General features: G+C 45.6%; 1 protein-coding gene across 1 annotated transcript; it reads right to left on the minus strand.

Annotated features, from left to right (window-relative positions):
* Positions 1-400: 400 nt before the first annotated feature.
* Positions 401-9,610, minus strand: dthd1 (death domain containing 1; the record flags this gene model as incomplete). The annotated part of the gene is made up of 9 exons (XM_080544134.1): positions 401-723; positions 1,470-1,527; positions 1,662-1,912; positions 2,725-2,950; positions 3,409-3,610; positions 4,002-4,261; positions 5,173-5,352; positions 5,747-6,077; positions 8,391-9,610. 9 exons carry the CDS (start codon positions 9,608-9,610, stop codon positions 401-403), a joined length of 3,051 nt encoding a protein of 1,016 aa, XP_080400260.1.
* Between the last annotated feature and the right edge of the window lie 5,390 nt (positions 9,611-15,000).

Below are 15,000 nucleotides of genomic sequence, written 5' to 3' on the forward strand. Positions count from 1 at the left end.
AGGCCTACTGGGTCCCTGGCTAATGCTGCCCTCGTGTGGACAAACAGTAGTATAACAACTCTCTGATCGATACACCAGATGGCAAGAGATGAGGTTTTTAACTCTATAGAACCAAACATACAGAAGTTTTCACCTGTAAGCAGCTAAAGGAACAGTTTGCCATACTTCTCCAAATCAATTGTAAGTGCACACACACTCTATAGAACCAAACATACAGAAGTTTTCAGCTGTAAGCAGCTAAAAGAACAGTTTGCCATACTTCTCCAAATCAGTGCACACATAATAAAGCCTACGTAATCTTTAAACACACTCATTGTAAACTGCCTTGAGTATCCAAATTAACATAACACAACGTAACTCAACTTATTAATTATATAGCCTATATATTTATTTTTTTGTCCTATTCCTCCTCGTCCCCGTCCTCTAAGCTCCCCCTGGTGGCCCCCTGGTGGCGTAGCAGCAGTTCCTTGGCCAGGTCGGGCCGTCCGCTCTTGGCCAGGCACCGGGCCAGCTGGGCGGCCCTGGCTGGGTGGGGGCCGGCGGGGAGGCCTCTCCTCCACAGGGCCAGGATGTGGAAGGCCTGGGCGGCCAGACCCTGGGGGGCCTGCAGCCTCACCAGCTGGATGGAGCTGCGGCGCAGGCGGAGGGAGAGCACCAGCAGGGCCACGTCCTCCTCACACAGCTCCTCAGACAGCCAGCTGAGGACAGAGTCTGACAGGGACCCTGGAGACAGAGGAGAGGGGGGAGAGGGGGGTTAGGGGACTCATGGGGGAGGAGAGGAGTGAGACATATAGACTCTGGAGCAGAGAGAGTCTGACAGGACCCTGGAGACAGGGGAGAGGGGGGAGAGGGGGGTTAGGGGACTCGTGGGGTGGGGAGGAGGGAGACATGTAGACTCTGGAGGAGAGAGTCTGACAGGGACCCTGGAGACAAGGGAGAGGGGGGTTCGGGGACTCGTGGGGGAGGAGAGGAGGGAGACATATAGACTCTAGAGGACAGAGGCTGACAGGGACCCTGAGGACAGGGCAGAGCGGGTTATCAATCAATCAAACTGTATTTATATAGCACAGATAGTCACACATCGAATGCAACTCCAAGTGCTGAACATAAAAACAATAGTAAATAAACGACAACACAATAAAACAAGAGGTAGATAACGGAGTAGATTAAATAAATCTAACACAAAAACCAGGAATAAAACAGGAGATAGAAGATAAGATAGGAGTAAAAGTGCAAGTTGACATAGACACTAGATAAAAGCCAGGCTAAAAACCCTAACCCTAACCCAGTATCAGATTAGGGGACTTGTGGGGAGGAGAGAAGAGAGTCACAGGGTAACCCTAACCCTAACCCTAACCATCTGGAGAACAGATGTGGTTTTGAGGGGTCTTTAGAGTGGCGGTGGGGGGGGTGGGGGTGGGGGTCAGTCTGAGAGGGACTGTAGATGAGGGGACCCAGATTCTACCTACCAGACAGATCATGTGACATCACCTTTGCGCTCACAGGTCGACTGATCGTTCTCACTTTCTGAAACAGAAAAGAAACAGAACAAACCAGAAACTGCATCATCATATCATTCTCCAAAGCTCATTGTATGGCAAACAAATACAAATATATATATATATATATAAGATATATATGTCTTGTGTGTTGTAATGCACCTTAGGCAGCGTCAGTGAGAGCTTGCAGACAGGGTCCTGGAGCGCTCCAGAGCTGGAGGTGGGGGCCTCGTCCCCCCGCCACACCAGCTGCCCCCTGGCGACCTTGTGGAAGACGGCCGTGCCTTTGTAGTGAGGAGAGCTGTAGTTCCCGAACGGGTCCACTTCCTTCAGACGGAGGTGGAGGCGGTTCTTCCTCTGGTTGTGGAAGGTGATTCTCTCACATACAGCGCCATTTTGGTTGTTTTCAGTCCCTAAATGAAAATAGGTAGGCTTGGGTATGGACACTTTAAAAAAAAAAAAAAGTTCCATCCACTCTTGAGACGACCATCAAATGGTGGATGTATTTTAATAAACATTGCAATCGCTCCTAAAAGTATCCCGCAATGACACAGTACATCAAATATAATACCTAAGAGAAAGAAAGCCATTCAGCCAATAGCCATTCCGTCAAGGCTGAATAAACTTGGTGTTCACAATATCAACGTGGGATGAAGACATGTGTGTATATCAACGCCGGCCAAGTGTCCAGCACACTGACATTAACATTCACAACATGAAACTATTCTGGGGGGACTGACGAAGATTGATCTTTTGTTTTCTCACTTCAGTAGTTTCCCTCCAAACATATTATTCATCTGGGTTTATCTCCAGATAAGATATGAACCTGTAGTTGTGGCAACAAGCCATATGAAGATAAGCCTGTTGACATTGCTCGTCGTGTGCTGGCTGGGTTGCGACCTTTACTGGCAATTCAAACCACTTTATTTTCCTTAGCGGTCGCAAGTGGCTATATGCTTTCCATATCCTCCTGTGAAATATGAAATATGAATCTATTCCTCAAACCCAAACAGTACAAGTCATCCGTAATAAAGGTATAAAGACAAAAGGCATTTTAGTCTATCAAGATATACTGTATTGTAGCAGAATTCTTGTATCCTTGGGGAACTCCAGTAGGTGTGATTACCAGCACATGGCAGAGTTAAATATAACACTCCTTTACCCTATAGGGGGGTTCACAGTGTATCTCCAGAGATAACCTTGAAATGTGTGTAAAACCCTTCACCTATTGAGGTGATGTTCCCTTTAAAGGAAAGGAACAGCTGCTCTCCCTCGCACATGGGGATCTCCGTGGAGGGCTCCGGTGGGCCGCAGTAGCCCTGGGCCTGGAGTTTGGATAGCTCCCAGCTCAGGTCCCTGCTGGACAGGGCCGCCACCAGGATAGCGTCGGGCTCCTCGCGGCGTCGCTGGAGGACGACGGTCACCATGGTGCGGCGGACAGCGTCCTCCACCTCCTCCACCAGGGAGGTCAGGTGACTGTGTCGTGTGGAGGAGAGGAGGCGCACCGCCATCAGTCTAAAAGCAAAGCAAGAGAGATATGGGATGAGGAGAGAGAGTCGGTCACAGAGGAAGGGAGACGGGGAGAGAGAGGTAGAGTAGAGTGAAAAACAGAGAGATGAAAGCGATGGGGAGTAGAGAGAGGATGAGTAAGAAGGAAACATCCGAGTTAAAAGTCGTCTCTCGGCGGTGAGATTGGATTATTGCTGAGCGTGGGACTAATCCACTCTCACGAAGTCTCCGAAAGGAAAAAAAAGAAGTCAAATTCTTATTCCGACGACTTTGCGATGGATTACAAAAAAGGACACTTTGTCAGTGCTTTAAGATAAGAAGGGTGGAGATAATTATTCTACAACAAAGGCCTTATTTCCAGAAAGCCCTTTTCCCACTCTATTGCATTAATGTACTGCACTGCATTGTTCAGTCGAGAGCGTTTCTCCTCCGAGGACGGGTACCTCTCAAAGCTCTCTGACAGCTCGAAAGACACCAGGCCGTTCTGCAGGTTCCTGACAGTGACCTCTTCTAGAACGTTCCACTGCTCCTCTCTCCAGCCCAGAAGTACCATTACCTCATTGGACGACTCCCTGGAAGACTTCACTGATGCACTCATCCCTCTGCCGGAGAAGAACACACACACACAGAAGGATCTCCATTCCACACATTATTGATAGCGTTTACACTTAGCGAGGAAGTGTGGTAAGTGCATTGTTGGGGGGGAAGCTACTCTGAACATTTATTTAACTAAATTACTAAATTACAAAGGGAAGAAGTTGAACTATACTAAAGCTATACCCTTCAGAGAAATACAGTGGTCAAATTAATTACTTTGCCAAAGTAGTTCACTATATCGAAACTACTTCATCCAACACATGGCAGTCGGTTACTGAAAGACGATCGGTCCGCGTGACAGAAGGGCATGTGACTGAAATGCTTTGAAGTCACTGAGAAAGATCAGGTGAGGTGGAGGAACGTGGGGAAAGGGGGGGAGGGGGGCTTGGGGTGTACCTCACTCTGTGAAGGGTAGGTATGTCTCGTGGGGGGGCCGCACTGGTGGGCCGGGGTGCGTGGTGGTCTGGATCCTCCCCGTGCCCGGCTCTCCTATTGTCCGGGTTGGGTGGGCAGGGCAGGGTGACGGTGAGGGGTCTGCGGAGGGTCTGGGAGGAGGGGTGCGTGAGGTAGAGTAGGGGACTGGTGGACAGGACGGAGTGGTATTCGTCTCCCCTGAACTTCAGAGTGGCCAACAAGGTAGCGTCGACAGGCTGGATCTGAGAGAAAGCAGAGGGCGAGAAAGGTCTATTCAAGTGGGTATCGAACCCTTGTTGGTTGTGCTCCATCCTGCTGGTTGTTGCTCCATATCCCTCCCTCCCCCCTTCCCTCCCTCCCTTCCTCCCTCCCTCCCTCCCTCCCTCCTTCCTGTATATAGCCAAGCCGCTTAGGTTGCTTAGGATACCGTAACCCTTTGAGACCTGGAGACGACGGAGCTGAAGTCTGGAACATTTTCAATAATGGTGATAACAGCTTTGATTTGATAATGAGTTCCTTGGCTAGAGTGGTGTTCTGACACCTGGTCACCCTCTGTATGTAACACAACACTGCTTACCACCCAGAGCCCCGGAGGTGATTAAAAACACATCAACGACACCCACAGCCAAACCGCTTCTGCTCCATTAAATACTAACCAGCCTCAGCCCAAACCTTTTAGACAAGAGCGCTCGGAAATATTAAAGCCTCCGAAATGAGTGTTTATACTGCTGAGCAAATCATTTGTGTCGCTGCAGGTTACGATTACTGCAGAATAACATTTACTTAAAAAGAGAAAGAGGACAGACTGACCCTTATTAGATACAATCCCTTATTAGATTCAAGTCTGCTTTTTGTCTTTAAGTAATGAAAAGGATGGATAGTCTGGAGGGCTATAACGCACATTTCCTTTTTTTGTGTATATCATAGTGACTTGGCTGAACTGAGGGCTCTTTATTAGGTTACATCTAGGGCGTGTATTCTTCTCTGGTCAGCTCATATGGTCATACAGTATCTATAATGCATTTAGGGCCAAATCCTGATTTGGAGACTCTAATTCACTTCATCCGGCATTAGTGTCAAATGGAGATTTGTGCAATAATTCAAAGTGAATAATTCCTATGAGAAGTTATGGATATTGTGCCTTTTCCCGTACCATGGACTGGGCGACCACAGGTCCAGTGAAGGATCCTGGGAGATAGTTGAGGCAAACTCTTGAGTCCATGCTGAGTTTGATTGACAGGCCTCTCCTGGGCACAGTGTAGGTCTCTCTCCTCAGGCAGGATACCACAGCGAACAGGCCTAGAGAGTACACCCTGACCTCTGCCAATGAGCCCTGATACCAACACACACACACACACACACGCGCGCACACACACACACACACACACACACACACACACACACACACACACGCGCACACACACACACATACACACACAATCACGCACGCACACACACTCACACATGAACACGCAGGCACGCGCACACACACACACATACACACACACACACTCACACATGCACACGCAGGCACGCACACACACACACACACACACACATACACACATACACACACACACACACACATTCACGCAGGCACGCACACACACACGCACACACACACACACATGGAAAGGCATACAAAGTGACCGACCGTTGAATGACGCGTTATAATAGAGAATCACAGAACAAGTGTCTCTGGAACCCTCCTCTCTCCCAGTACATACCCTATGGCCTCCGTAGGTCCCCTCCGTCGACACTGGACTGATGTAACTCACCCTCCTCTCCTCGTCGACCACTTTGACAACAACATCCCTGTAGTTTCCACGGTAACACGCTCGGAAAGGCACAGCAACCTTGATGGGGAACGGACACCTGGCTCCGTCCCGGACCTTCACCCTGAGGACCCTACTGACCAGCTCCTCTGAGCCAATCACCATGAGGGAGCTCAGGGAATCGGCTACATCACAGGTCATGACCCCAGCCAAGCCCACGGGAGCAGACACAATGCAGGCGTCAGGAACGTCTGTCCGGCCGTCCACTGATCGCCCAGTCAGCCTAATGAGGGAGCGATAATAATAAGTAATAAGAGTAAATAATAAGAGTTACAGCTCTTTATAGTCATCATAGAATCAATGACATCAACTATTTTTGAATTCGACATAATATTTCCAATTTTCCATAGTTTCAACATATGTATTGGTATTAACTTAATGAAACTACACAGCTAAAGAAATTGTAACACTCCAATCCTCGGTGAATCTTGATCTTCAGTTCCTTCCACAAATCTTCTATTGGATTTAAGTCTGGCGATTGACTAGGCCTGTCCAACACCTTCGTTTTCATCCTCTTGAGAACCAATTGAGAGTCTCTTTGCAGTATGTTTTGGATTGTCTTGCTGGAAGATCCACCCATGTCCACCTGCATCATCCTAAATTTCGTTGTTTGGTACCTGTACTGTAGCAATGACAATAAAGTCCATTCATTCATTCATTCATTCATTCATTCATTCATTCATATCATCATCCTGGTGGATGGCAACAGATTCTTCTCAAGAATTTCCCGGTACATGGCTCTGGTAATTTTCCCTTCGATCATTTGGATTCCACCTGTACCTTGTGAAAAGAAATAGCCCCATACCACGATGCTTCCACCTCTGAACTTCACTATAGGTATGGTATTTTTAGGATCATAAAGCAGAGCCATTTCTCTTTTCCAAGCATGGCATGTGGTATTGTTGCAGACATTTTTTTAATTCATCTGATCAGACTACATTCTCCCAGTAATGTAGTCTCCAAATGTTCTGTAGCAAACTTCAAACGAGCTTCAACACCAGCCTTATTCTTCAGTAATGGAATCGGGGTGATTGCGAATGGAGACTGTGGCGGTGGAGTACCGTACATTGCCTATTGTTTCCTTAGTGACATGGTCCTTGGCTCTTGGGCTACTTTTCTGACTAACTTTCTGACTGCCTGGTCAGTAATCTTGCGAGGATCTCCTGTGCATGGTCGGTTGATGGTCGAGTGATGTTCCTTCCACTTGAGGAAAATGGCCCCAATGGTGCTCATAGGAACATGTAGGAGTTGAGAAATCCGTCAGTAACCAGTGTCATCACTATGCTGCTCAACAATCTTGTTGCGAAGGTCTTGGGAGAGCTCTTTGCCTCTACCCATCATGAGATGTTTCTTGCAGGAAAGCTTGGTGACAGATGACTTGTTTACTTGCATTCAGAGGTGGGAAACCCTTTTTCAGAGAGTGGAAGTACTTACCCACCAACATGCACTATCCCAGCTGATTGTAATTAGCACAGGTAGGAGAACTCATTAGTGCCATAAGCTGGTTCAGTGCTTTTTCTTACTGTGTTCGATACTTTTTTCAATACCTGTGCCGTTCCACTTTATTGCACATAGCTTTTTCTTTATGGATTGCAATGTTACAGTTTCTTTAGCTGTGTACCGTAGTTGTATTGAGTTAATACCAAGGTCTGGTCTAAATTTCATGTGAATACTTATTTCTCCCACTTTTATATATATACAGTATAGATTTTTTTACGACCAATATAATGCCATTTTCTATTAAATGTGTTGTGACCATGGGTGAAATCCACTTTATATTAAAATAAACGTGAAAGCTTTAAACTTGGTGCTGTATGCATGTTTCTGAGATGAGTGTTTTGTGCATTTGGCTCTTCTGGACATCCCTTCTCCTTGTGGGATCTATATTTGTGGGATCAATATCTATATATATTGTGGGGCGGCTGTGACGCAGGAGTTAGACCTGGCATAATATTATTATGATCGCAAGGTCGGCAGATCAGCGGTTCAAACCCCGACTGGCCACATGTCGAGGTGTCCTTGGGCAAGACACTGAACCCCAATTTGCTCCCAATGAGCGGGCCTGTGTCTTGCATAGTAGCTTGCCGCCATTGGTGTGTGAATGTGTGTGTGAATGGGTGAATGACATGGTAAAGCGCTTTGGAATAAGGCGCTATATACTGTAAGTCAGTCCATTAATCTCGGATCATTATTGAAATTATTATATTTGGTTGAGGGGTGTGAGTGTTGATATGTTGAGGGGTGTGTGCGTTGACATGTCATTGAACCGTATGGGACAGCATAGCGAGGGGGAGCAGTGTCTGAACAGTGAACTATACGAGACATCAGACATCACCTGTTTCAGTGAGCAGGAAAAACAAGGAGAAGGAATCGAATCCTACGCAGGGAGGGATACATGGAGGAGAAGAGGTGGAGAGGTGTGTATGTGTGTGTGTTTATGCAAGGCATGGTAACAGAGTGTGTGTGGGTCTTAACGATCCCAAAATCCCAAAAGTGTTTACATTTCTTACATGCCACACATTACCTGTAAACTCACCCCAATGTCTCCCATCCACTTTCTCCTCGACCTCTATCCTCAGGCCCATCTCCGTCACTGATCTCAGTCTGTGTCGCCGAGGGACAGATGTCTTGACAACCGTCCGTTTCCTCTTCCCCCACACAGACCGCAGACCCCTCCGTATCCGCTCCGGAGTCTTGCCGTGCTTCTCCTCCTACCTGAGGCCTACTCTTCTCCTCCGCTCCACTGCAGTCAGATTGGGAGCTACTAGGGCTGGAGCCTGCTTCCTTCTCCTGACTGTCTGCAGAACTGCGGTGGTGGTGGTGAGAAGCAGTGCGGGTCTCACTGACACCCTCTTCTACGTGGCTGGGACTGGCACAGTCATCGGCACGGCGACAGACCGCGTGGGAAGGCCCGGGTTCAAAACCGCGGGAGTCCGAGGCATCGCCGTTATCTTGTCGCGTCTTTTCGTCCGACGGCGAGGGCTGAGAGTCGCCGGGTTCCTGGCGTTGTGCATCGTCACCCCGTCGAGCCCTGCGTGTCTCTTCCTCTGCGGTCCGTCCTTCTTCTGCACAGGCTCTGACGATCTCCGCATTCGAATTCGTCCTGATGTTACGCAGTCCCTCCTCGATACCTTTCAAGTCGTCCTCCACGCTGGTCGGAGTGAGGCCTGCCGGCGGCGTCAGCGAGAGTGCGCGTGCCGTCACTCGCAGCGCCTCTCTCCAGGCTGCGGCTCTCTGCGCGTGCATCTCACCCAGCTCCCTGAGGAGACTCAGCAGCCTGTGCTGGGGCTCCTCTCTCTCCCTAAGAACTTCCCTGTGGTTCATTCTATTCTCCCTCCTCACCCACTCCTCTTCCTCTTCCCTACCCCCGTCGTCCTCCTCCTGCCCTCCCCCCTCCTCCCCTTCCTCTCTGTTGCTCAGCCTTGGAGCCTTGCTACCCTCCCCCTCCTGGAGGTCCCTGCAACTGACCGTCTCCCCCAGGCCCTGAGCAGTCTCCACCAACAGCCTGAGGAGCAACTCCTCCCTCTCTGAAGCATGCTGGTGGCCTGGTTCCTCCCTCTCTGAACCATCATGGTCCCCTGGTTCCTCCCTCTCTGAACCATGCTGGTGGCCTGGTTCCTCCCTCTCTGAACCATGCTGGTGGCCTGGTTCCTGCATCTCTGAACCATCATGGTCCCCTAGTTCCTCCCTCTCTGAACCATGCTGGTGGCCTGGTTCCTCCATCTCTGAACCCTTTTGGCGACCTGGTTCCACCATCTCTAGTCCAACACAGCCTCCTCTCATACAGACAGATCACTCACACACTTGACCATTGCTGGGCTCCTCCTACCTCTTGGCCAGGTTGTCGCTTCCGCAAAAGAGAATCGTTCTGGTCTAAATGAAGGTTGAGTAAATAGAAAGTAAAAATGCAAAGCATCCAGAGCTTTTGACATCAATCCAAGGAGAGAAACGATGTAGGCTTACACGTCTTCCTCCCTTGTGTACTCTTTACTCTTTCTCAGTGTAAGCAGAGCGTAGGCTACAGCCTTTGCTGATTTCTCCCCATGGTGTTCCTTCTGTGCTTGGTATGGGTGTAAGTGTGGGCAGCTGCTCACTGTACGGGAGCCAAGGGTTTATTTACCACCCTGGCCGCACTAAAAGAAAAATGTTACCATGGAGACATCAGAGGCGTGGTGGTCAGACACAAAAGAGAGCCGTTTTTACAGCGAGGGAGACTCAAAGGAATAGCAGACAAAGTGCTATCCTTCATTTGTCTCATCCCTCTTTCCTTCCTTCCTTCCTTCTCTCTCTTTCACCACAGTCACGTTATCACTCTGTCACAATAAGGGTGGAATCTGACCTTGAGTCTCCTTTATTCAGACTAATCATTCAACTATATTTATCTCAATTTCTCAATGATTAGATGAAAATAAATAGACATTTAGGCTATCATTGTAGTTTGAAGGTGATATCTATAATCATATGCTATGCTCACATGCGGACATTTACAATAACTATATTTGATGAGTAACACATTGAGTTATTCCCATGAACTACTGGAAAGAGGAATAGTTTAAGTTATGTTATTGTGCACAGTCCTGAGTGAGTCTAGTCAGTACCATCTCATGCACTTTTTAGTTTAGTTTAGTTTATTTAGCACACATGAAATGGTGCAAGGAGGGAACACAGCCCAGAAGGCTTGTACATAGTTCCACTCCCGTCATGTAAATAAAATAAAAGAAACCACAAACAAAAACATATCCATGGGGCAAAAATGTAGGATAGCACCAAAAAAAAAAAAAGACTAAGACTATTAGAAGAATATTAACACAGGACCAAGATGAAATGAACAGCAAATTACGAAATGTAATATTCTTTCAGTTGCTTTCTGAAAACTGACCGGGATGTTAATCTCAGTGGCAAGCTCAGAGTCTTCCAGATTTTTGGACCTCTATAACAAATATTGAATTGGTGGCGAGATATTCGACAGAGAGGTAAGTGGCGATGATTACTGTATCTTGTTGGATATGAGTGAATGTCTGATGAAAAAATAAAGAAACTATGGAAGGTAGAAGGAAGATCTTTCTTATTGTTAATGAATTTTGTGCATGAATAAGCAGGTTAGAAAAATATTCAGTTTGGCAACGGGTAATGAAGTGAATTATTTCCTAAATAGGGGGTGCAGATGGTTCAAATGTGTTAGATTGAGAGATCATCCTTAGGAACCCCCTCAGGAATTACAAGTAATTAGTTGAGATATGAGGGATATGAAGCAGAAGGATGGATCAGGGGGCAAACCCTTCTCAATATACCGAGCATCTTCATGGATCTCTTGCACACATGATCAATGTGATTGTACCAATTTAACCCCTCGTCAACAATAACACCTCAAAATGTAGTATGTGGCACTTGAATAATGTCAGTTCCGTTAATTTATATTTCAGAATCTTTTTGGGAGTAGCATTTGTTTGAACCAGTTAAAGGCAATTGATAATTTACACTTTCAATCAGAGACTTGAAGTCATCATGTACAGCTATAAGGGGAGAAGGTTTTTTTTACAAGACATAGACAACTGAATAGGACTAGCTCACAGTTCCTTTCATTTTTAAAATGATTACATGAGTATTTATGAGTGTGTTTCTACAGTACACACCCTTAGCATTAATATATATATAACCCTCACCAGCACCCCCTCCCCACACACACACACACACACACACACACACACACACACACACACACACACACACACACACACACACACACACACACACTTTCCTCTGCATTATAACAAGCCCAAACAATAACAAGCCATCAGTGGCACCCCAGAGGACCAAAACAACATTCTACTGAAATGATTTCATACACACGACAATCACTTTAATTAGCATAGACTTTAATTAATATCTAAAAGTGGGTCACCACAAAGCTTCTATTACGCAACGCCAAATACCAGACTTAGGGCTGATAGCAAATGTTTGACATGCACAGGACAAATGATGCTCTCAAACAGTTCCACGGCTCATGCGGTGATGGTGATGTGTGTCTGTGTGTTATGTGATGTGTGTCTGTGTGTGTTTACATGTGTATAAAAGTGTTTGCCCACACATGTCCTATGTTTGGTTTGACAGGCTCAGTGAGCTGACAGATTGGAACAGTATGATAACGAAAGCGGAGCTGATATTAAACAGGCCCCAACACGCATGGCAAACACTCATTTATACATACACGGACGCATGCACACTAAACACATACTGTATGCAGAGAGAAATGGTTTACACACATACCCTTTCACACAGGGATATATATCATGTTGGAACCTTTGATTATTAAAAACCATAAAAACAATACTCAAGATGTAAAAAATAAAATAAAATAAAAAAAGACTGGCAAAGTAATAGTAGAACTTGTGAACCATTTTGAAATTAAGCAGGAATATAAATCAATTGAGGTTATATACTGTTATGTTGCTCAATGCTTCTGACAAAGTCTTACCATTCACAGGTGGTGAGAGACCACCATCTTCTGGTGAGACCTGTACACTGCATAAATGCTGCTACTGTAGAAGGAAAGGGGCGGCTGCGGTGCAGGAGGTAGAGCCGGCGTCTAATGATCGCAAGGTCGGCAGATCGGCGGTTCGAGCCCCGACTGGCCACATGTCGAAGTGTCCTTGGGCAAGACACTGAACCCCAAATTGCTCCCAATGAGTGGGCCGGCGCCTTGCATGGTAGCTTGTCGCCATTGGGGTGTGAATGGGTGAATGAGAGGTCATTGTAAAGCGCTTTGGAATAAGGCGCTATATTAGTCAGACCATTTACCATTTAGGAAACTGGATACTTTCCAATTACTTTTTTTGCCACTCACGAGTTGACTGGATTTAGCTGCCATTAAAAAAACAAGTCATCTGCTTACAACCAATTATTTAATTGAACATTAACTGAAAAATGTAATCACTTTACTGTATATGTTTAAAAGACACATAAACATATTAGACATAGTTTATGTGTCTTTTAAACATATACAGTTAAGTGATTTAATGTTATATCTAGTGTCTTTTTTTATGTCTTTATGTTATGACATTATGCCTAATAGCTTTATGTGTCTTTTAAACACAGTAAAGTAATATCATTTTTCAGTTAATGTTAAATTATTATATTATAGGCATACATTCATCAAATTACATCTGACGTGTTCTTAATAAGGTCCAACTTTCTTAGCATTGTGTTCATCAACTGGTGCATAACAGGTGGAATACTGAGGGCTTGGTAATTAGTAGACAAGCTGTGTCCTTTTATCTAACATGCTGTTGTACCACCTCTCTCAAGCTCTCTCTCTCTTCCTCACATACACCCACCCGTCACAGGGCAATGTATTATTGTACGGTCAGTCCAATGTAATGTCTATATTCTATCATCCAATACAATGTTGTACGTCAGTATAAGCCCACATAATCATGGCAAACTCAGCACAAGTTCAAGTAGTAGGCCTAGATCCTCTCCGAGCTGCTAGATAACTGTTGATTCAGTAGAACTGTTTCTCTGTGACTGCCTTCATGTTCACACATTCCTGGCTGTGCAGAATGCAGAATGCATAGCCCCAAGGCCTCTGGCTCAAGCTGGGACACGCTGGGTTGCACTCCAGTGTCTCACTGACTCTGCACTCCTCTTCTCTTCATGAACTAACATATTATGGACATAATATGGGATGACATGAAGAACATTGTGAAATAATTTCATTTCAAACATTCAGTCTCATATTATGGACCATTCAGTCTCATATTATGGACATAAAGTCTCATATTGTGGACATTAAGTCTCATATTATGGACATTCAGTCAAATATTATGGACATAAAGGTATACCACAAACAAAGAACGGTGTTACATTGTAATGAACCGTTGGAAAAACGAATCAAATGTAGTGTTGTGTAATGTAATGCTTCATCTGACAAGCTGGTAATGTGTATTGTATAGTTTTTTTTGTTGTGAAAAAATAATCTTGCATAGGACACTATTATGAATGAATGAATGAAAGCTTTATTTCGAACATGTGAAAAAAGAAATAGTTATAACAACAAAAAACAAAACAAAAACAAGAAAAAACAAAACAAAAACAAGAAAAAACAAAACAAAACAAAAAACACTACTTAACATGTCCGAAAAATATTATGCAGTATCACCGGCTTTAAATCAGTTTAGACATCTCTCAGAGGACATTGAGTTCATAAAGTTTAGTGATGCATGATTCGAAAGTATCACCTACGAATTACGCAGGAATGGGCGTGGAGTGGAGTGATTTTGACGCTCCAACAGGCGAGGAAACGGAACGGGTACAGCGGAGGTGTTAACCCACGCTTCTGAAAAGCTGCTATCACAATACAGAGAGTACTAAAGACCGACAACACGGCGTTGGTAGGCCACAGTGGGAATGATATGATGCCAACTTGGATGGTTGATCACCTGTCGCTCAACCCAGAGGTAAGTTCTCCTAGACGGACGCGCACGTACTGGTGTGTAGCCACACACACACTCTCACACACACACACTGGCTGTGTTCGAAATGGCATACTAGCATACTGCATACTAGCATACTCAATTAGTATATACTGCATACTGCTTACTAAATTCATAATAAGTATGCCAATACCAGCCGACTGAAAATCTAGTATACATTTCTTGCATACTCAAATTTCACATACTATACAGTCAGTGTGAACGCACATACATGCATACTCAAAATCTACGTCATATCTAGTATGAGTAGTATGCTAGTATGCCATTCCGAACACAGCCACTGTCATCACTCGTGGAGTCTTGTTTGAAAACACATTAAGAATGTTGTATGTATGATATGGTTGTAGTGATACTGCCTCTGATACAACATATCTATGTTACGGTACATGTGGGAAAACTAGGTTAGGGTTAGGTGCTAGGGTGCTACGGTTAGGGTTAGGGTTAGGGTTAGACATGCCAGCATGTACCAAGTCACCCTAGCACCTAACCCTAACCCTAGTTTTCCCACATGTACCGTATTCCCACATGTACCATGTTATACATTGATTGATGCAAGCGGTTGTCTCATTGCCTGATGTTTATAGTGTAATGTCATCTTCTATGCCAGTTGATAGAGGGAAGCATCAGAGGGTTATGTCCTCCCATGTGGTCCAG

Source organism: Nansenia antarctica, assembly GCF_963989245.1.
Source record: "Nansenia antarctica genome assembly, chromosome: 13".
NCBI lineage: Eukaryota > Metazoa > Chordata > Actinopteri > Argentiniformes > Microstomatidae > Nansenia > Nansenia antarctica.